General features: G+C 46.1%; 2 protein-coding genes across 2 annotated transcripts; one reads left to right on the top strand and one right to left on the bottom strand.

The window, feature by feature from the left end:
- Positions 1-3,510: 3,510 nt before the first annotated feature.
- Positions 3,511-8,477, bottom strand: rhbdd2 (rhomboid domain containing 2). Its single transcript, XM_088906612.1, has 4 exons — positions 8,143-8,477; positions 6,481-6,882; positions 5,453-5,603; positions 3,511-4,733 (listed from the first exon to the last, which is right to left on the bottom strand). The coding sequence occupies exons 1-4, from the start codon at positions 8,312-8,314 to the stop codon at positions 4,337-4,339; spliced, it is 1,122 nt and encodes a 373-aa protein (XP_088762738.1). The 5' UTR covers positions 8,315-8,477; the 3' UTR covers positions 3,511-4,336.
- Positions 8,478-9,822: 1,345 nt separating this feature from the next.
- On the top strand, positions 9,823-22,293 carry taf15 (TAF15 RNA polymerase II, TATA box binding protein (TBP)-associated factor). Its single transcript, XM_088906611.1, has 16 exons — positions 9,823-9,927; positions 10,474-10,510; positions 11,023-11,071; positions 11,351-11,435; positions 11,858-11,945; positions 12,153-12,229; positions 12,987-13,071; positions 16,478-16,512; positions 17,056-17,085; positions 17,842-17,951; positions 18,163-18,292; positions 18,773-18,856; positions 19,300-19,384; positions 21,027-21,106; positions 21,406-21,505; positions 21,941-22,293. The coding sequence occupies exons 1-16, from the start codon at positions 9,918-9,920 to the stop codon at positions 21,978-21,980; spliced, it is 1,125 nt and encodes a 374-aa protein (XP_088762737.1). The 5' UTR covers positions 9,823-9,917; the 3' UTR covers positions 21,981-22,293.
- Positions 22,294-22,812: the final 519 nt, after the last annotated feature.

Here is a 22,812-nt window from a genome sequence, read left to right as displayed (position 1 = left end):
CACCCCAGGAGCTGAACTCAGGGCTCCAGTGTTGCCAGGCAGCAATGCTACTTCAAATTGGACATCTGGTAGGAAGACATATACACTAAATTTCCAACTATTAAGAAAACTAACATGAAACGAGAAAATACATTGTCCCCACACACATACCTCTTATAATTAAAGTCTTTTGTATTCATCTGCTAGGACACAGTGAAGCTGTATCTTTATCCAGAGTGCTTTGTTCTGTGCATTCCTGTTGTGTTGAGTCAGAACACCTGCCTTTGTGTGTCCTTGTGTTGATATCAGTATCAGTGCTGTTTTTATAAATAAAAAGGTCTTTCTATTTCAATGGGATTTGTTCTGCTCAGTGTTAAAATCTCAGTCCCGTTGTGATTTTAATGATGGTGAAATTGTACCCGGAAGCTGGCTTAGTGAGGACTTGACAAATCATTTTGGGGTTTTGTATCACATCCGGCTAGACAACATACAGTGTGAATGAGTTTGTTAAATGTATTTTTTTTTGTAATTGGGCTGGTCTTTGGACTTTACATAATGTTCAGTCGTTACTAGGAGTCACAACTGACAGTCTAATCACTTCAGTTCAGTGTATCTTAAGGGGTGTTATAACTATACTGTAATTCTTCCTAGAGGGGAAAAGGTAAATATTTAAACAGTATAGCAGTGTATACTGATATGCCAAAGTATTTATGCAGAAACAATTATATAATGATCTTCTTCTGATAGAACTTCATTTCGTAGTAAAACATAACATTTTACGGGTCTCTGCTGAATGTTAATGACAAGTAACACCCGACAACAAGTTATTCAGCTTTGAATGGCAAATGTAATGGATCAGCTCCAACAACAATTCCTAATCATTGCTCAGGTATAGTTTTCTCAGACGTGTTGTGTTCAGGCTTTTGAACATTCTGATCAAAGGTTTCTAAAGTACTTGATACAATATAAGTATTCAAAATCCTCAAATACATTGATAAAGTCAAACCACAGACTTCTTCAGAATAAATAGTGGAACACGAAGCAGAACGCACATTTGGGAGCTGTGTGAAAGTGCATTTAAAACTGAGAACAAGATGCGCTTCTTTTCCCAAAGGGTGGTGGGTGAGTGGAACAAGCTGCCCAGCTGTGCCGTTGAAGCCAATACCCTGGCTTCTTTACAGAAACAGCTGGATGACATCCTGGGATCAATTAACTACTAACCACCAAACAGGCTAGTGGCTCAATTTGTAACGTTTCTTGTGATCTTAAAGTGAATAAAAGCTTGCTAAATAACAAGCTTGGTTTCTTCTAACCTAACTAAGTTGTATTGATTACAAAACAGTTATAGTAAAAGAAAGCACTACTGGAGATTTTATATAAAATGAGAATACCTATAACATACTGTATATTTTAACTTCGGATGTGTCTAAGATATTTTTGACCTTTGATAACCAGAGTATAAATAGGGTTTTCCTGTACCCTGTTTTACTATGATTTGACTGTGCTGTAATTTGGCTTTACCATCTTTATTACAGTAGGTCATAATAATGCCATGACCTACCTTAATGAACTGTTAAAAGCCAGGATTGGACAGGCCTGGTGAATATAAACGATTAAAAACTGTTGCTTTGTCACAGTCTAGTGTCACCATGGTTACCTCAAATATAACAAAGACCAGCAGAGGCAAACGTTCATAATGGTGTCTTTTGTTAAATACCTTGGTATCCCACAACGGATAATGGCTTCTTCTTTACAAATACGCGTGTGAAAGCTTTCAGGAATCTTGTTTTGCAAGTGTTATAGCAGCATATTGAGTTCAACCAAGGCCTCTGCTGTACAGGCGACAGACTCAAATGTCTATTAAACTTGTTTTTATTATGTCAAAACACAGCTTGGTGAGAGCATTTTCTTTAACACGAACACTATAAAACAAAGAGCTGTTTCTGGTGACTCTTACCCGACTCATGCTTTCTGTAAAACCTCGCATTAATGTTCTACAAATGTTCCAAAGGGCTCTGTCAACAGACCTTTGGAGTAAGTCAGAGAGCCCTCTTCCCCGTTAAAGGAGCTCCTCTCACACAGTATTTAACGACTAAGTGCTGCTCTATTACAAAGGCTGAGAACTGGCTGTGTGTTTGTGTCTGTGTGTGCCCGCTGATAGACTGGCGTCCCATGCGGGGGGTACCCTGTTTTGTGCCCATTACTTGCCAGGAAAGGCTTGGTCTCCCCTGCGACCCTGAATAGGATGAAGGGGTTAGGAAATGGATGGATTTCATCCTCATGTTCCTTTTTTTGCTTTTGCCCAAAATCCATAGCTCTTCCCACGAGGCATGGCTGAGACAGAAGTGTTGCTCAGTAACTGCTGCCCCTGTGAGGCCTGAAAATCAGCATTCAATCTTTTAGAAATACCACAGTACCACCTTATTTTGCATTTGCCCTTCTGGTCAGTATGTAAAACACCAATGGCCTATTAGCAACTTCGGCATTTATTTCTTCGAGTTGTCTGGGAACTTCAGGAACTGCACGGACTGGGTTTGAGGCACTGCAACACTTTATCTGTTGTTGGATATCGCTCACAAAACCGAGAACTCACCCAGCTGCGTCTCAAAAATTCTTTGTGTCGAACAGAACAACGCATGGTGATAAAGATCTCTCTTCTGTGCACGGTTGCTTCAGCTAAAGCAGAGCCTGGGGCAAAATTGGAACAGAAATACATGTGTTCAGGCATGTTCAGGCATGGGTAAGGTGCTTGGAGTGAAACACACAGTGACGTTGTTAGCGTAGCAGTGTGTAGAGTGTGGTGACGTGGAAATCGCAGGCTCCTTATTACAGTAACCGAGACTGTTCTCACGTTCGATTCCGCACCTGTAGTCTAATTAATGAGCGTCTTCCTACCCCCCCTGCTGGCGGCCGGAACCATTACACCTGGAGGATAGTGTTAATGTCGATACGGTTTTTGCAAATGCAAATACGTCCGTCCCTGCGGTTGGTTACATGATGTGCGGGCGCAGGGGTGTATGAGGATGTACAGCTGGTGTACTTCTTTCATTTTCAAACATAAAAGGAATATCTTTCAGATTTTTAATAGTTGGCTCCGGAAAAAATGCATTTCATGCGTGGTATATCAGTTTGATTTCGCCTTTTATGTTTTGTCGAAGTTTTATTATTATCTCTTAGCGTCAAGGCCGCTCTTTTTAATAGAGGCACCGTCTGGAAAAGCCTTGAAAGCTAAAAAGGGGTGTGAAACAGTTTTTACCAGTATTTTTGTAAGAGAAAAAAAGTAGTACTGCTAAGAAAATTATTATTTTCAATGGGCCCAGACACCACATCCATAAAATAATGATCGGAGTCATGACTGCGCATCCCTGACGGTTTCATGTCCTGCCTCGGTCTGTCTCCTTTTACCTGAGGCCATAGGAAGACTCCACGTGACTCGAATATATTTTCATCTGCATTTCCCTGTTCCACTTTTCATTATAGAAAATGCTAAAAAAATAATTCTAATGAAAACAAAATAGGCATTAGTCTAGGTGAGAAGAAACTAATCTTTAATCCACACTGACAGGAACATTCAAAGCCTTCATCACAGCCACTCAAGGTGAACCATACATGAGCAGAACGACACCCTGGCTCAGGGCACACAGAAGCATCAATTAACCTAACCAGCATGCCTTTGGGAAGAGAGAAGAAACCCGTACAACCCTCTAAGAACATGCAAACTCCACACGGAAGGTGTCGAACCAAGTATCTACAAGCCCTGAGACAGCAGCACTTGCCATCACGCCACTTCCCAAATAACATTCAGGCAACTGACATCTTTAGAGGTATTTAAATCTCAGAAAGTATGACAGGTCACCTTCCCCCTCCCCCAAAAACAGCTGTTAATTCTAAAATTTCAGGGCCAACAGTTTTTTAGTGTTTCACTAAATGGGGGGACACCCAGCCACACTCCAGACCCAAACGGATTTGTCAGTTGAATCAAATCCCCCTCAGAGAATGTGTCCTGTAGTCTCTCCATCTGCACAACAGGCTTCTGCAAAGCTGCTTTTCAAACGGGAAACCATCACAGGAGCACGGAGGCTCCGTTGTGGTATTCAAAAGAGCCTGATAAAGGCTTCCTTCTTGTCTCGAAAATGAAAAAAAAACTAACAAGATTCACCTGCATCCAGAAAAGCCCCTTGTTTCACTTCCTAACGATCCAGCTTGGAACCGTTAATGGCTAATAAATGCAGTCAGATGCCGATGCCGATGCAGGTCAGCCCCGTACTGAACTCTCCATGAAGCGTCACTGGACACAAGCTGCACCAGAGGACACACCAGGCACGAGCTGATCTTCCCATCACAGGACAGGAGCTCTTTATCTGACCACAGGGCCGGCTGGACTCCACACTGCCTGCCCCTGCTGCGCCACAGCGGCACTGCCCACTGGCACGGTCACCTCGGGGACCCTGGCGTTACTCCCGCCAGGCGGGCGGCCGCCTGGATTGATCGTGGAGAGGGGACAGCTGGCGGGATACCCAGGAAAGAGGGCTGGGGGGGTGGAATGAGTGTGCCCAGCAGGGACTCCCCAGGCACTCGGGCTGGGCATTTGGTGGGCAGCCGAATGCCCGTGACTGTGTCCGTGACCGTGACTACAGGGAGAGTTCCGCCAGCCCTCGAAACTCTGGGAATGCATCTCGGGAGTGTGGGGAGATGGGAGGCTGGACACCGGAGCATAGGCTTGAACTGGATAGGAGCCCGGGATTGGTTTGATTCTGCAAAGGGAAGGAGAGAAGTAAAAGCATTAACCAGTGAGAAATGAAGAGAAGGTGCAGACATATCATTAGCCATTCCTCCAGCTGAAGCTTTTTTTACAGGGCCGAGCAGGAGCCAGAGCAGGAGCTATCTTAGCAAGCAATGGCTGCAAGGCAGGTTATACCCTGGACAGGACGCCAGTCCATCACAGGGCACAGGCAGACAGACTTACATCAGGCCCAATTTCCCTGAAGTCAATTAACCTACCTGCATGTCTCTGGACTGTGGGAGAAAACCGGAGCACCCAGAGGAAACCCACATGAACACAGAGAGAACATACAGACAGCAGCCCAGGCCTGGAATTGAACCCAAGACCCCAGCGCTGTGAGGCAGCAAAGCTAACCTTTGAGCCACAGTGCCACTGATTAATTTATCTCAAATACCACATTTATCACTTAAAAAACTCCATATCTGGAGTAGCAACTGAAGGTCAAGCTGTAAGAAAGATGAGATTGAAAATGGGAAAAAAGCACTGTCATTCTTAAAGTGAAATAAAATCTGAAATGCTGCTGTCTGAACTCTTTGCTAGTGATGTTTATGTTGTACTGTGGTGTTGGACTCTGCCACACAATACATTTCTCTCCCAGAAGGTAATAAAACTCGACTGGACTTGAACTGAGCGCAGAGAGACCTTGAACCAGGACAGAGCCGGGTCTCCCGCGCACCGAGCTGTACATACGGAGTCTGCAGGGCTGCCCTCCTCTCTTCTGCCGACGCCGGGACGTACAGCGATCCTCCCAGCCTCCTCCACAGCCTGAAGGGCAGCTTCCGGTCCAGGAGCGCTGCTCTCGCCTCCGACAGCTGGCAGACGAGGCACCACCCTCTCGCGTCTACGCTCACAGCTCCAGTCAAGGTCAGCCCAGCCTGAGCGAGCGAGATGCCCCGCACTGCACACCGCTCCAGCGCCTTCCTCACTCAGAGACCACCTCCAGGTCTCATCCGATTCTGACCGAGACCTGCTGCGCCAATCCCAAGTCTGACTGTCGACAGTAGCTAAGCTGGCAATTCTGCACACATACACTCTGCTAACTCTCGTGTCTGACTGCTAAAATTATTACTAATTTTTTGCATCTGTATGGCACTTTGTGTCCCAGAGGTTCTCAAAAAGGCTTCACCCATAAGAGGGCGTCCACGATTTGCACCACTGAGGTGCAGCCCCACCTGGGTGACGAACAGCAGCCATTCGGCACAGCAGATCAGGCAGAGGAGTGAGAAATGTCACTGTTCACCTGTTGAATGGTGGGGGAATTTAGGGAGGCCAGATTACAGCAGCCCTGGGCACCAGAGGTAGCACCTCTGCTCTTGGGACTGGAGCCACGGGATCTTTAATGACCCAGCAGTCAGCAGCAGTCTGTCTGACGCTTATCACCCCCCACAGCCCCCCACAGCTCAGCCGCGGGTCTGAAAACCCTGAGCCACAGGGACGAGCATCGCCAACCCTCAACGCCAGCCAGCAGAGATAAAGAGGAGCATCTGCCCAATCTTTCTTTACACTAGAGCAGCATTTGCTCCAAATCTGCACTTGCAGTTTGGGGAAAAGTATGAAGACAGGAATCAAAACAAAAATGATGGGGGATTCTGCGTATTTAAAATGGCCTCTCTTCTTTGGGTGGAAAAGAAAAACTAACCTAGACGTAGAGGAAAACGCTTGGGACCTGGTGCTGATAGGAGTTAAGAGAACCTGAGGGGGAGTGAAGAAAAGGATACAGATGTCTCCCACAGCGACGGCGATGAGGTTGCAGAGGAAGCTGCTGCCCGGGACAACCAGCGCCAGGGTCAGCAGCAGCCAGGGCAACAGTGCCATCGGGACGTTGACCCCGAACAGCAGGAACCTCCGGACCCGGGAATGCCTGGCCATCATGCCGACCGCGGAGAAGGTGACGGGCAAGAAGCCCCGGACCTGGCTCCCAGCACCCGGCTCGTACAGGAGCAGCTCCAGCAGGGTGTGAAGCAGGCCGGTCCAGCAGGAGAAGAGGAGCAGCAGGTAGCAGAACCTCACCGTCCCCAGGCTCCGCTCCAGGCCTCCGGCGAAGAGCCAGAACACAGCGGTGCTGAGCAGCAGCAGGCCCAGGTCCTCATGGAAGAACGTGTAGGTCACCAGCTTGTGCACTGCACAGAGAGAACAGGAGAGGGGCTCACCAGCTTGTGCACCGGACAGAGAGGACAGGAGAGGGGCTCACCAGCTCGTGCACTGCACAGAGAGGAAAGGAGAGGGGCTCACCAGCTCGTGCACTGCACAGAGAGGACAGGAGAGGGGCTCACCAGCTCGTGCACTGCACAGAGAGGACAGGAGAGGGGCTCACCAGCTCGTGCACTGCACAGAGAGGACAGGAGAGGGGCTCACCAGCTTGTGCACTGCACAGAGAGGACAGGAGAGGGGCTCACCAGCTTGTGCACTGCACAGAGAGGACATAAGCTGGTGAACCCTGAGCAGAGAGAAGCACATTCATGGAGCTCCACAGTGCCTCACAGGAGAACTAGCTCCTGTCCTGCTGTAGTTTTCAGGTGTTCACCTGGTGCACTCGTGCACTGAAGACCAATAACTTAATTCACCTTCCATCTAACAGGTATTAACCCACTTCTCATAACAATTTTTATTAGTCTATTTTATTTCTATTTAGTGTTTTTAAATTAACATTTGATCGGATTTCAGTTCCACTTAAGTTAATTATTTTGTTCTTAGTAGAATATAAATAATATTATTAATAATTATTAGAATGAATAACTGCTCTCAGTATACTTCACTCTCAGCTGAACGTGTTTTTCATTTACTCTGGCAGACTGTGATCATAGGTACTGTAAATAAAAATATTACAGCTTCAACGACCCCTTTTTTACTGTTTCAAGGACTGTTATTCTGAGATAACATCTAGTTGGTGTTCCCTAATTTTCTGTCATCGGGTGGTTTAGCAGACAACTCGAGGTTCACTTTCTCGTGAGAAAATACGATAGCTGAAGGCTCGTCCACGCCACGGGACAGGACCGGCAACACTGCCAGCGACACCGCTGTACGGGCAGGGGAAACGAGCACAGAGCAAACATTCTTAAATGGTTTTAGAACATTTTAGTCTGTAGTTTTACATTTGTACTGTTTTTTCTTGACATATTCATTGCATCTTACTTTCAGTTAAGTATGAGAGACCGGTGCCGTCTTTCAAAGTCTTAATCTTTACTTCACTGCCCCCGTAACTGTTGGGTACCACACAGCCTGGCGCCCTCTAATGTTCCTCTTTAATGTTGAAATAATCTATTTTAAAATACTGCAAACCCCACGGAGGGAGGAGTTATGAAATACATCGTCCCAGTTTGAGCTAGACGGTAAGAACAAGCACAGGTGCCAGAGCCCAACACGGATTATGATGCCCTTACCGTGCCAGTGCGTGGCAACACTGGACCCCAGGCTGAGAGCATCCAGCGAGGCGCCGAAGCAGGCTGTGCCGAGGAACAGCGCGGCCGACACCGCCACGGCCGTGGCAGCGCCGATGGTCACTTCCAAATGCAGCCGGGGGAGAAATGCTTTCACCTTCCTCAAGCTGTGCATCCTTCGTGGCTGAGAGCAGCTGTCCCGACGCGTCTACGAAATTGTGGGGGGGACTGATTGTTCAGCTTCAGGTGATTTGGACTGACCGGCGCAAAAGCATTAAACCGAATTTCTTTCAGAACTTTTCAGCTTCATGTTTTACAGCAATGCATTTCCTGCTTCCGCTTTTTTGTAGATACTTGCAGGAACCTGGCTACCAGATTCCCTGCAGGGACGCTAATCGAACTACAGCGTCTTAGCGCCTCCTGCTGGAAGAACTGGAAAACATCCCCGACTGACCTATGAACGCTGCTCGTACACCCACACTGTGCGGCTTCTGTCGGGCGTGAACATCACGTCGCTCTCAGTAAGCAGGACTCGACACCGTGCGTGAGCAGCCCCTGTTCACGTTCATCACATTTACCCTGCGAAGACCCATGTTGTGCACAGATTTAAAATGAATCTAGATGATAACTCTGTCTTTGGCGAAAGAGGTCCAGCGACTTTACCACCTTTTTATTATTTGATTATGTAACCCTGACGATGTTATACCTACTCTTGTGTGTATTGCACATATATTGTTGTTGCAACAAAAAAAACAGAACAAATCGCAAAAAAAAGACCATTCTATGTTCATCCTATTACTATATATGTAAATATAACTGTAACTGCTTGTTCTGTTACAGTAATTCTTTGCGGGTGGCGCGGTGGTTAGTATGGCTGCTCACAGCGCTGCGGCCCTGGGCTCGGTTGTGGGCCCTGTGTACGTTCTCTTCTGTTCTCCCTTGTTTCCTCATGCAGTGCAAAGACATGTTAATCGGCTCCTGGGAGTACTGGCCCAGTGTGAGTGTGTGTGTTTTATCTGTCCGCCCTGCGATGGACAGGGTGTACCGAGCCTTGTGCTGCTTGCTTGCAGTAACAGGCTCTGGCCAAGGGTGTGTGTGTGGGGGGGGGGCTTTAGACGTCTTAACTAGGAGCTCATGTTCGCGCCTTTGAAGGCGGGTAATGAGAGCTGCCTTATGGGGTAGCAGTGGAGAGTCACCTTGTGGAGTATCCAAACACGTTGAGTCCCCTGGCGCCTGGAGTCACTGCGCTTCATTAACCTGAGCCCCAGCCGCATTGGTCTCCCCCCCCCCCAGAAAAACATCCAATTAACCAATACCATTCTGCCCTATTAAGCCACTGCGCCACATGACGGTATTCCATCTCCACCGCCTCGGCCACAGCGCTCAGCCCCGACACCGGCCAGCTTCCGCCTTCAGAGCATCACGTGACTCGCAAAGGGGAGGGGGGAGCGGCGGGCGCGGGATGAACCACTGTGGGAAGCTGAAAGGGGGTGTGTGTAGGAGTATAGGGTGTACCGGAGGGGGGAATCTATGTCGTTTTCCCAACAAATTATAGGTTGCATTACTCTAATCCGTACAGGGATAAGTCCAAGAAAGCAACGCGGAAATTATCCATATTTTTTCGGTTGGCTATTTCCAAGGGCCCCGCCGCGCCCGTTTGGGCGGCGAGTGGTAGCTGCCGGCGCAGGCGGATAAGGGCCGCAGAGTCTCTCCTGCAGCGGCTGTGTGCAACGGTGTGCAAACCGGGGGAATCGGATATTGGGTCAAACAGCTGAAAAATGGCATCGGGTAAGCTGATGCATTCCGCATCTGAGCACACCACGGCGCGTCCCTGGCTTAGCTGCGGGCGACGGGATTTAAAAATCCGGGAAATTTGAAACCAGCGTTTGGCTGCTGCTCAGCGTAGTTTTCGGGCGTTTCGTTGTCGAGTTCTGGTTTAAATAGATTGTTTTTTCCTTTTAAAAGCCCCCCAGGTAGTAGCTAGTGTTAACCGTTCCTTTGGTAGGAGGAAAACGGCTCTTCAGAAGCAATGACTGCACCGATATGACGCATTTCCAAGTGGCGGCTGGAGGTAGTCCGCCATGTTTGCGGTGGGGGTGGCGTGGTTTGGGCCTCCGCTTCGCAAATTATTCCTGTTTTGTATGAATCGCTGCTGCTTACCTTCTTCTCCTGACGTCAGGGTAGTTGTATCATCTCGGAAAATCGAAACTTGGCCCAGTAGATCTTCAGTGAAGTCCGATGCAGTTAAGGACCGGGTTTGAGAACATGCCTGAGCTGCTTGTCTCTGCCTTGACAAATGTGTGATTAAAATGTGTTCTTTCTTTAAATTTGTAGATCCTGGTTACGGTCAGCCGGTTGCACAGCAACAAAGGTATTTTTTAAAGGGAGGGGGTGTGTTTGTCTGTATTTGAAGTTCAGGCTGCAGCTGCGGTCGACATCTACAAGAGATGTACTTTCTTACACATACACACACCAAATATTTGGAGTCCTATCATGCAGTACGAGTTACAGTACACAAGTCTGCCCCTTTTACATGGTAATTTTGGTACCTTGCATAAAATTACACTTATTGATAATTACACAATGGATAAGTTGCTTTACTTCATTGTTGACTGTTTTCTGAGAGGGCCTGCAGCTTGCTTTGTCCTGAGATACCTTGTGTGGTCACATGTGTCCAAAGCTAGACATGTAAAGTTGAAAGCAGTCCTTTTAATGCTGCTGTAAGATGACATCTGTTTTTAACTCCTCTATCTGCCTGCTCTGATGCACAGGCTTCAGGCTTCTTATTCTAGGATGGAGTTATGCTATAATTTGCAATGTAGGTTTTTATTCATGTGCAGATTATTTTTTTGTCTTGTTTTATACCCTTTTCTTTGTTTTCAGCTATCCATCTTACGGAGCGCCACCATCCCAAGGCTACCAGACCACCCAGGTACTGTCCCTGCGTGGCTTTCTCAGTCCTTCTGCCCTGTAATCCGTTCTGGGTTGCCTTTACTGAAAGCTTTGGTTGCTTTTCCCAAGCTTTGCCCTCCTCACAAAGCTGTCTTTGATGGGTTGAAGTGGCTGAACCGGTGTTGCAGATATTGCATTTTCCTCTGCTTGTTTGAGACAAATCCGTGTTGTGCTCTTTTGGTCAGTGTCCAGGAAGGTAACGCACGCGTGTACACATCTGTTTTATGTGCAGGTTACATTATTCTGATTTTCGTTGCAGAGTTATGGCCAGGGTAGCGATGGATCGGCTTCATATGGCCAAAGCTATGGGGGTTATGGATCAACCTACGGACAGTCGCAGCCTGGTATGTCCGTTTCAGTCGTTTACACTACGAGCATGCAATGGGCAAGGCAGGGTATGCCCTGGACAGGACACCAGTCCATCGTAGAGCACACACACCAGACATTGGCTGATTTTTCCCCAGAGACAATGAACCTACTAGTCTGTTTATGGACTGTGGCAGTGAACCCACATGAACATGTCCAGTCAGTACAAACTCTACACAGATAGCACCCTGGGATTTGAACCCAGTGCCCACTGCTCTAAGGCTGCTTATGTTGCACTAGACAAAAAAAATCTTGCTGAGTTGTAATGTTTAATCCTAGTAGGAGCTGTGGAGGAGAGGCAGGACTGCATCCTGCATTCTCCCACCTTTTCCCAAAACCGGAATTGGCATATTTCTGCATTCCTTGTGGTGATGTTATTTTTTTCTCCTTGTTCATTTAGCTGGAAGTTATGGCCAGGCTACGCCGAGCTACTCTTCGGGTGCTTATGGACAGCAGCCGGCAGGCGACAGCTCAGAGACATCTGGAGGGTAAGGACATGAACAGATCTCTAACTCGCTACATTTGCAGGTGTTCAGGCCATCTCTCAAGACTTGCATTGGAGGTGCTGTGATGTATCGCTCTAGAAACGTTCTTTTCAAAACCAAGTCTATGTGCAAATCAAAGGTCTGAATGGGTTACGAGCAAACTCCTCTGACTTTGAGCCTGACCTCCTCCTCCGGTGGCATGTGTTTCAGGTATGGAGGAAAGTCTTCGTATGGACAGCAGTCGGCGGGACATCAGCAGGGTGGTTATGGGCGGAGGAATCCTGAAGGTAAAAGTTTCCCAGTCATTGAAATCCACAGAGTGGTTCCCAACACTTGTTTTAGGGGGACTCTGGGACTCCTGTTTTTTTTTTTTAATTCCGGCTGGGTTTGTAGGCATATTGCTTTCAGTTTTCTCTTTGTATTAGCAGATCTTATCGTACTGCTTTTGAAGAGGTTTAATTGGGTTTTCAGTTGGGGTCAATCCTGGGTCGGTTCCTGACTTTAAGCTCCCCTCGTTCAGAAGCTCATCGCAGCCAGGGGGGGAGCCCAATGTGAAGGTTTATCATAAGTTCATCATGTTAGGAACTGTTTAAAAAGCAATGAGGCAGCATGCGCTTTGTCAGTAAGGCAGTGCTGCCAGTTCTGTATGCCGCAGTGTTGGTAAACTGGGCACTGATAACAGGAAAATTGTTTAACTGAGGTCTAATCAAGTTGTAAGCAGAATAGTTGAATGGCTCAGAGTGAACGCCAGTGGACGTGGGGTGGGGTTTGGAGCAACAGCTCCTGTACCTCCGTGTGGAGAATGAGGACTGGCACAAGCTTGCAGTGCCTGATGGGAGAGTGTGCCAGTTGCAGGCAGCTGGCAGTCTGCCGCCTCGCTGCACACTGAGCACAACCCTGTACTGGTTGAGCCACCTGGGGAGCCCCCAGCCCCCTCCTTTTTACAAGTGGTCTGCTTTTGGGAGTAAATTGTGCCGGGGGGTGTCGGATCAGAGCCTAGAACGCGTTACACCTGCGCATTTCAAAGGTGGCTGTTTTTCCCAGATGATGGGGGCCAGTCGGAAGGGTACAGAGGCAGAGGGCATGGTGGATATGACAGGGAAGGAAGAGGACCCTTCTCTGGGATGGGGTAAGTTGCAAAGCACTTAGCCCTGCCAGGTGTTCAGCTCACAGTGCACGGTTGCCCGAACTAGATGCTCATTAAGACTCAATCTTATAGTGCAATTCAGACCTGAAATTGTTTTAAATGAAATGTTTTAGACATGCTATACCAGTAGGTTTGGTGTAGATGACTAGTCAAAGTGTGACGAGTAACTGAAACTCCCTTTCACTTTGCCCTGGTTGAAGTACACAGTTTTATAAACGCAGTTCTTATTAATGCTCGTAAAATTGAAGGCTGTTTTACCCAGTGGGTAATCACAGTGCAGAGCAGCTGGCGTTGCATCATTGCCAGGTTTTAAATGCCACCAGTTCCCGCTTCCTTTACAAGTGAATGATCATTATGGAAACATCCAGGTGATCAAGCACTGATTGGGACATGTGCTCCGACCTTGGCTGGGCTGGTAACTGAATACTGGAGATGTGCGAATTGTAGTAATCCAGTTTTCGTAGGCACTTTTATTCAGGAAACTAACAAATGTTAAATAGCACATTTGACAGAGTACACAACCAGAAGGCATAAAAGTACAGAACTGTCACTTGGTGAAGACAAGAGTAAGATGAAATTTCCTATGAAGCTTTAATGAGAAAGCATGTCTAAGTGAGTTCTGAAAAGACGCTTCTAAGTCCCATCAGTGATTTCCCTCCTGTGGGAGGGAATAATAAGTCATCCAGGTCACTCATTACAAATGCTTTCCACGTGGTGGTCATGTAGACTTTCACACAGTGTTTGATAGGTTGTGAAAGCTGGATACCAGCCTTCTGGCAGTGACAGACAATTATCAGTTCTTGTACAGCCTGGGAGCCTTTGTGAAATTTAGCTCTCGGAGTGCTGAATCAGAAGTTTCAGAGGTAATTTTTAAAATTTTGGCCCAGGTTACCGGAGTAACGCTTTTTACTTGAATGAGACTAAAAAACAGTCCTACATGACGCACAATAACATACCTAGTTCTGTACAAGAATTGGAGTAAGCAGTTTATATTCAATCATAGCAGTTTATATTGAGATATACTACAGAAGATACTGCTAAGGACTTGAAAGCTGACAGACTTTCTGCAGACTCATCTTTGTAAGTGCGTGACTTTGTGTAGTATTTACGACTAGCGTTTTTTAGTGCCATTCAGCTAAGGCGTTACTGCTGTGGAAATTCAGAATGCTTCTAGTAAGAGAGCAGCCTCCTGAGATCCTCAATCATGGCAGCTCAGGGTATGATCCTGACAAATCAGTAGTGTCCAATTCCTTGGTCCCCCCCCCCTTTTCATCTCCCAGCACTGAATAAATTGTTCATTTTTAGTCCCTGGCTCTTTAAAGATGAGTATCCAGCAATACTGCATGGATTTACACCAAAAATATCTCCGGAGATGAGCACCATTGGTGTTCGCTCTGCTTATTGGTAATTGTCTGCTCCTGTCTTTCTCGAAGACTGCGTTAATGTAGTGTGTGATTTAATATTGGGGATTGGAGTGCACCCCCTAACTTTTTTAACAAGATAAGTAACCCAGGTCTATCAGCCCTGGCCTTAATAAGTGCATCCCGGGAATCTTGAGACTTTTCTCAGCTTCGTGGGATTTGGCTCTGGTGATTGCCCATGGTGACTGCAAACTCAAGGTTTCAAAAATGCTTGGCTAGCACTGCTAAGTCACTGTAAGTTTTTATGAGGGTACGTATATCCGCACTCTGTAAAGCATATTGGATGTGTTTTTTTTTTTTAAACGGTGACTTTGTGATTGATGTAAGGGTGTTACTAAATGGTTCCAAAACTCTGGCTGTTTTTCCTTTCGATTCATCTGAGATTCGTCAGTTCCCAAACTGTGTTGTGTGGCACTAGCACACAGTACCTACCCTTTTCCCACTGGAAGTCTTGGGGTTCAGTTTGCACAAGTCCACCTCCACATTTTTGAGGTTCCATAGAATGCCTCCCAAACTCAGGTTCTTAACTTGGGGATGCTGACGGAGAAATCCGGACAACGTGGCAAAATACAGATAGAAAATTTGAGTGGCCCTCTAACCAGTTGTAACTGGTCTATATGAATCTATTGAATTGGCAAGCGAATGGAATTTTTAGAGGATTTTGGAATCGGTTCTCCTTTTTTGCAGCCGGTCCAGTGGGAAAGCAGGACTGGGGAGCACAGAGGGTTCTGACAGAGCTAATTACACCATCATTTCTACTTACTGGGAGTTGCACTGTCCCTGAGTTATAAACTTTTCTTGCCATTTGACTTGTTCCTTTCAAACACTGAAAAGTCTAATTGCGCACTTCATATGAGGAATAAAAACAAGAAAATCATTGTACTTGTTTGTCCATATAGCTCATTTTTACCTACATTTGGCTATGGTTGGACCAGAAAACAGGCCTTCTGCTCTACACACATTGCATGTGCTGAAAATACACTTGGTGTACTCTGACTTCCCACAGTGGTCCACTTTGAACATCTTGCTAGGAGCGGTGACTATATGCTTTTGTGTAACCTTGAGTTGACTAAGCAGTTGGCTCCATCTGATATAATGGGTAATGGTTATTTGCCAACTGAGTTGCAGTTAAGTAAAAACGTCTGTTTTGACTGCTGTATACTGTAAAACAGTGTTATGAGAGTAACATCTGTAACAAAGTACACAGTCCTCATGGTAGCACAATAAGGATGATATGTTGGAATACATTTTGCAGTCAGACCCAGGAATGAGCCCCTGGTCACATACACCACGACTAATGGTTCAAAGTAACACAGGTATCATTTTGTCTCCTACACATCTTTTATAACTTCTTTAGGTTTTGTTTTTTTATTAGAACTAGTTAAATTCCTTCATAGTGTCATGAGTGTTTTCATGGAGTTCAATGTTATGTGTGTTAACTTGGTCTACATTTTATGCTACAGGTTTCAGAGTGAATGAAATAAAACTTCGACCTCTGCTGTTGAAGCTCATATATATATATACACATTCTAAGAGAAATCAAATGAAAGGTCTCAGCGACAGCTAAAAAAAAATGCTGCGGCAGCAGTTACGTTTTTCTGAGGAATGTGCTCATCAGTCTATGTAGACGTTATTCTGAGCTATTTTAAGAGCAGTCCAGAGCTTATATTCTCTTAACGAGCAGCTATGGTGTCTTCAAGAGTTATTTCTTCAATTTAAGACCTTTGGAAATTTTATAGAGGAAATTAGCTCCATGGAATAGAAGGGCATTGATGGAAGATCAGAAATGCCTGGCTGACCTTCGTCCTTGGGTCACTTCTCCGCGAGCTGGTCTGCTGGGCCACTCCGCTAGGGGACTCTGCCACAATCGCAGTGGAGAGAGCTGCATATTGATTAGCACGTAATGGAGCCCTAGAGCTCACAGTGTCGCACAGGAAGGCATCATATCTTCAATTTTTCCTCTGCAGAGGTGGTGACCGTGGTGGCTTCAAAAATTTCGGTGGTAAGTGATGAGCATCAGAACTGTTTCAGTGGAAATACTTTGTCAAAAACCAGATCGGCTCTAAAAAGCCACCATTTTCTTGTTGCATTCCAGAGCAAGGCACTCCCACCTGTTCCTATCTTTTTTTTTTTTTGTTAATGCCCTTGGGGGAACTTAAACCCTTATTATGAAAGTGCTGAATCAGAAGGGTACTGTTGCATGATGAGAACAGAAGAACCTCGTTGATCTTTACCCCAGAGAAAGGGGGATGAAAGGTGTGCCTGTGGCGAAGAAGGAGCTTGTTGTAGCTGGAGGAAACGTGGTGGTTTTTTAAGTAGACTTCCCAGATACTGGGCAGGCATTACAAGGTTTTGCAGCTATACGAAAACTGGTGCATCAATGCCTTAAGTTTGTCTTCTGTGTATGTATGTTTTTTTTTTTAACTGAGGTAGGGTGAAATGTGTAGGGATTGTAGTGAGAGAATGGATTTGCTGTTTGTTTTTTAGGCGAGGCTGGTGCACTGGTTTATTACGGCTCTCTCTCTTCCTCTTTGATCTCTTTCAGGCCCCAAAGATTATGGCCAGAAAGAAGCAGGTGAGCTCCGAGTGTGGAAAGTGTTGGGGGGGGGCTGCTTCCATCTGGTTTGGTCGAGGCGTTCCTCACGTCTTTCCGTTCTGCTCCTTTTCTGTAGTTGTCATGGTTTCTTTCTCTCCATGAAGCTGCACATCGAGTGACTGTACAGCATGTTGCGTGCTCCAGGATTTGTTGTTGGCCCGTGGGTTTTTAAGTCGTAGTTTGTGTAGTAGCTCTTCAGAAGTTTGTGCATAGATGTGCTGTCCCAGAAGAATCTTGTCGTCGGATGTTTTGCTGCCGATTTTGTTACCAACACCTCCCCAGCAACTCTCAGCCCCTGATGGTATGGAAATGTCAGTCTGCTAATCGGCTGCTGAGAGCTTCTTTCAGTTTTAGAATTTAGCCTGTTTATCCCCTGTAAACTACACTATTAAGTTATGAATTAATATTAAATTTAAGGGCATTGTACACTTGGCATAATCTTAGGACAGAGACCAATTGTTGTACAATGACATACCCCTATCAAAACCAACATGCATGAAGATTATTTTTCAGTACCAACCCAAGACTGTTGGGCAAATTAGTGGGATTTTTAATCTAATGCAGAGTCTTAGCGCTTCGGCAAAATAAGACTCTTTCAGCAGGATAGCGGTTTAGTTGACCGCGGTATCACTCATGCCACTCGATGGTCTACGCATCAGTTATCCATTAGCCACTGAGTCGGCTAGGTGAGTCAATGGCCTTTTCTCATTGTTAACTTTCAGTGTATTCTAATAGGTGGTGAACAGGACAACTCGGACAACAACACCATCTTTGTCCAGGGGCTGGCTGAAGACATTTCCACGGACGAGGTGGCGAACTTCTTCAAACAGATTGGCATCATCAAGGTTGGTCACTGCTCTCTTCTGGGTGGTTACCCAGTGAAAGGCTTAACACCCCCCCCCCCAACCCCCCTTCTGATCCTGCATTATACATTTTGTAGTTAATGCTTTTTCGTGCGAGTAGTGAAAATCATTGTGATAACAGTGACAATAGTTGACAATTGCCTGAGGGATGCATTGCTGAATGGTACCTCTTTGTTCCTCTTCTGTGTAACAGGTGAACAAGAAGACTGGCCAGCCTATGATTAATTTATACACTGACAAAGCAACGGGAAAGTTGAAAGGAGAAGCCACAGTCTCCTTTGATGATCCCCCTTCTGCAAAAGCAGCCATTGACTGGTTTGATGGTGAGCTGTTTTTTTTCTTTCCACAAATGTGGCATTGACGCTTGTATTTGCCTCTGTGCCTGCGAGCTCTGTACCCCCTGTGGAGACGGTGCATGAGATGTTGCTTGGTGGTACCTGCTTGTGGAGCTATGTCATTGGGCAAGTTCCGCAGTGCAGTTCGCAGGAGTTGACACCGATTGCTGGAGCGCGGTGATGGATCTCGGTTTGCCAGGAAGCTAAGATAACCAGCCATAACTGGTTGTTAGATACTTCATTAATCTTGAGGGAAATTGCAGAAATTGTTAGTGACGTGACGTGACCCAGGCTTAAACTTGGGATCTGGGAGCCATTGGGCTCACTGTGTACTCTTAGATCCTAATCTGAGAAGCAGCCAACGAAGCTTTGGGCAACATGAGCCTTCTGCTCTGGCTGCGACTGTATTGTATCCCCAGTTCAAACACTGCAGGTGTTCTTTGTCTCACTGTTGGCCTCTCCGTGCAGGGAAGGACTTCAATGGCCGGACCATCAAGGTGTCCTTCGCCACGAGGCGGCCGGAGTTCATGCAGCGGGGAAGCAGAGGACGAGGTACTCATTAAGTTCCTTTGTGCCACGGTGTTCGGTCCATCTTTAAGCAGGGTTACATTTTCTTATCAAATTACTTTTTTAGGTTTTTAAGGCCAAACGAGAGGTCCTGAGAAATGGGGTGGGTTGGCAGCCGAGGGACTGTGTGAAATGAAAGCCAGGAGATGCTGCTTGTCTGTCAGTGGGCTCAGTGCTGTTTTCTAATAAAACTGCGGCTAATGTAGGAAGAGCAGCATTCATGCACAACTTCATTTTATTAGATGAACTTTCCAGCTATTGGCTCTTTATTTCAGTAACAGTTCTTCTTTGTTTTGCTTTAGTCTATGAACACGAAATTCTCCTTTTTTACTCTGTCTTGTCACTGTAGTTCATTGGATGTGCTGACATGCTTTCTGCCGAGCCTTTCTGACCTTCCCCCCCCTCTCTTTCTCTGCCCGTCCTGCCAGGCTCCAGGGGCTATGGAGGCCGGGGGGGTTACGGCGGAGGTCCCGGTGGAGACATGAAGGGGGGAGACTGGCTGTGCCCCAACCCGTAAGTCTGGGCCCTCTCAAATGCCAGAGGTCATGCCGCTTCTTTTTAAGAATGAGAAACGCCTTGGGAATGGAGGTTGTTCGTACTTCTTATTATAGTATTTTCACATTCTTCATGATTGAAGATGACCATAGTGCCTGTAGTATTTTTATCTGCTAAAGAACTTGCCTGAATTCTTTGGATTTGAAGGTTAAATTTTAGTTGAACTTAACCTAGCACGAGCACAGATCCATCTTGACCTTCTCAAATCAGACTTTTTCCCAACGATCTTTTACATGGGCTGACAATTCTATCCCCAGCAGCTTAAATTTGTTCCCGTTTATACACCGGGGTGAACTGCCCTGTTCAAGGGTGCAGCGGCAACGTCCGATGTGGAATTTGAGTCCATAACCTAGAATCCTAAGCACTGCTCAGCAGCACGGTTATTTTAATCAATGACTTGGTTCGGTTGCCACCAGACTGATCAAATGAAAACCTGTCATTATACTTTGAGATCAGAATAAAAAATATTTAGAAATTGGCACATTTTGTGTACCGTAGGTAGGGTGTAAGCAGCATAGAAGTACATGTTTCTTTCTTTTTGATGCCTACTAATTAATTTCTGCTGTGTCAGCTGCATGGTCATTCTCAGTTGAAAGGCTGAACATTTGCACAGCAGCCTAATAATTATAGTTCATGTTGTAGCTATAAAAAGCAAAGCCTACAATCCAAGTTAGTTTTGCTGCTGTCCATGCCTGTAATTTAATGGCTCCTGTTGACTCAATTACAAGCTGGTGGCTACAGTTCAGAGATCATTAATAGTGTTAAACCAACGTGGCAGAAAATCGGTGCCAGAGGACTTTTACTTGCTTTGTTTCTCGAGTCTGCTTGGAGGTGTTGGCTTTTTACACATGTTGGGCTTCATCCGAGGCACAGGCAGGGATGGGCAATGATTTCTGCCCAGATCCTCAGTTAACTAAAATCTGACATTTGAGAGATCTACATCTATACTTGCGCAGCATGGAGTTTGCCTTTGCAGGCCCCAGAGCATGGAAAAGCATAGGCAAATACAACGTTGCCCTATAGGGCGGAGCGGTAGCTCTGTGGCTAAGGGTCTGCGCCTGTGCCTGGAAGGTTGCCAGTTCAAATCCCGCAGCCGGCAGAGGAATCCTACTCCGTTGGGTCCCTGAGCAAGGCCCTTAACCCGAACTGCTCCAGGGGCGCCGTACAATGACTGACCCTGCGCTCTGACCACAAGCTTCTCTCCTTGTCTGTGTCTCATGGAGAAAAGCTGGGGTATGCGAAAAGACAAATTCCTAATGCAAGAAATTGTATAGGGCTTATGAAGAAACATTACATAATTAACATTATATTATACATACATTGTACAATTTTGTCAGTCCACAGTACTGCCTGTAGTAAGTCCATGGGGAGTAGGGGATGCTGGTTAATGATACTCCAGCATGTTCAGAAATATACCGTAGATGTGAAAAGTACATTTTAACCTATGACAAAACCTTAGGAGTCCTTTTTGTTCTTGTCCGTCATGCGTCTCCCCCACCCCCCGCGATGACGAAATGTCGGCTTTATTTTGCCCTGAGAGTGGCTACTGCTGTGAAACCGAGAATAGCTGAGGAATGGAGGCCTGGTTCTTGTTTTGCAGCTCCTGTGGCAACATGAACTTCGCCAGGAGGATGGAGTGTAATCAGTGCGGCACGCCGAAGCCAGGGGATGCTTCTGGAGGTACATGATAACATTTAATTGGTTCTTCATAGCAGTTAGCATGCTAGCAGTTCAGTGGGCTTGCGTCAGGAGAGTGTGGGGAAACAAAGGCCGTTTTTTTTTTTTGCACAAAAAAGACTAATCTGTGACAAGTTCTCTTTACTTGCCCAGTAACAGTTTTGATCATGTGCATGAGTTTTTCCACGATGCTGATTTTATTTTTTTCCAGTGTGCCGTCGCTGAAATACCTTTTAGAATGATCTCTGTTAAACAAAATCGACATGGTGTCCGGGTTTCAGTTGGCGTTTCGTCTCTTGCAGATCGTGGTGGCGGGAGAGGTGGGTTCAGAGGTCGCGGTGGATTCCGTGGGGGAGACCGAGGAGGAGATCGGGGGGGCTACGGGTGGAAAATGGGTGGAAGGTAAGACCTACACCACTCTCGTGCTCGTCTTGAGAGCTCACAGAGTTTCCTGCACGTGAGCGTGGGATGCTTTTAGGAAGCAATATGTGTTGGTAAAACGTTAAAATGGCCTTGTTTCTTTTCTGATGTCCTGCCAGCTTTCTCTTTCCATCGATCCCGATCTAACAGAATCAAGTATTTTTGTTGATTTTAGCTTAATGGTTTTTTTTTTCACCAAGTTCAGTATTCCTCCAGACTGTAACTTCTGCACTCGGTTTTAGTGTTTATTTCGAATTTAACTTGCTTTGGGCAAAAGGCATTAGCTACATGTGGTTGCCTAGCTCTGAGATCCTCAGGAGTTCAGGCCGTGCCCTCATGTATAATCGTGCCATTGCTCTTGGGGTGAAAGCTGCAGTTTGCCTGAACAGTGACGCTTCTTCTCTGACCCCCCCACAGAGGTGAGCAGAGAGGAGACAGACGAGAGCGACCCTACTGAAGGTGGCTGGGAATCGAAGCTGTGGTGCGGGGAAGGATTTGCATTCCCAGTGTGGATGTTCACAAATGGGCCATGTGTTGCTTGCATCTAAGCCGTCTCGTAGCACAGACTTTGTGCAACTACTGTGAAAGACATTGTGGGGGGGTCAGTAAACTGTATGTGATATTTCTCGCAGGTTAAAAGGGTGCAGCGCGAGGTAGAGCTGTAAAATACTGTATTGCCAAACTACATATCGTTTTGTATTTCTGAATAAAGCGTTTTACTTCAGATTGTTTGCAGCTGATATTAAACTGAAAATCATTCTGCTCTTTCATACTGTTGTCTTTTTTTTTTGCCCCCTCTGAAGAAAGTTCATCAATACATCAAATTTGTTTTGCAACTTTTATGGTAGAAATTAAAACTACTTTCAGATGCTTGAGACTTAAAGCTTCCTTTTGACCACTGTGATAGTTTGCTGAAAAAAAGTCTCCTACACCTTTAAAGTTCCACTCTGTAAATGTCTTTGGCTTGAGGAGTAATGAGCTTTTGCAAAAGATAAAGTTGATGGGGGGAGTTTTTTCAGGTAGTCATTTGCTGCTGAAGGAGCCTTAAGTGGCTGTGGATGCATACAACTTCCTGCCTCCTCTCCTACGTGTTTTATAGCTTTAAAGGGGGCTAGACTGAAGAGCCCCTGTTTTCTAGGGGTATGGATGATGAATTCAGAAAAATAAGTATTTTAAAATGCAGACTGACTGACACTCAATACCATACAGTTATCAATGCCAAAGAAGGCATTGTAACTGAGTAACGCGGGAAAATAAATAACATCTAGTAATTAAATGGTGGCACCGGA

Source organism: Atractosteus spatula, chromosome 27 (assembly GCF_055471065.1).
Source record: "Atractosteus spatula isolate fAtrSpa1 chromosome 27, fAtrSpa1.hap1, whole genome shotgun sequence".
In the NCBI taxonomy this organism is placed as follows: domain Eukaryota; kingdom Metazoa; phylum Chordata; class Actinopteri; order Semionotiformes; family Lepisosteidae; genus Atractosteus; species Atractosteus spatula.
The sequence above is the reverse complement of the archived record's forward strand: the minus strand, read 5'-3'. Positions and strand labels throughout refer to the sequence as shown.

Coding starts and splice junctions, on each gene's coding strand:
- rhbdd2 (XM_088906612.1), bottom strand. CDS start 8,314: ATGCACAGCTTGAGGAAGGTGAAAGCATTTCTCCCCCGGCTGCATTTG. Junction 5,604..6,480: donor CGTCGCTGTGGGAGACATCT/GTATCCTTTTCT, acceptor CTGTGAGCGTAG/ACGCGAGAGGGTGGTGCCTC. Junction 4,734..5,452: donor AGGGCAGCCCTGCAGACTCC/GTATGTACAGCT, acceptor TTCCCTTTGCAG/AATCAAACCAATCCCGGGCT.
- taf15 (XM_088906611.1), top strand. Junction 16,513..17,055: donor TGGCTTCAAAAATTTCGGTG/GTAAGTGATGAG, acceptor GATCTCTTTCAG/GCCCCAAAGATTATGGCCAG. Junction 18,293..18,772: donor AGCCATTGACTGGTTTGATG/GTGAGCTGTTTT, acceptor CTCTCCGTGCAG/GGAAGGACTTCAATGGCCGG.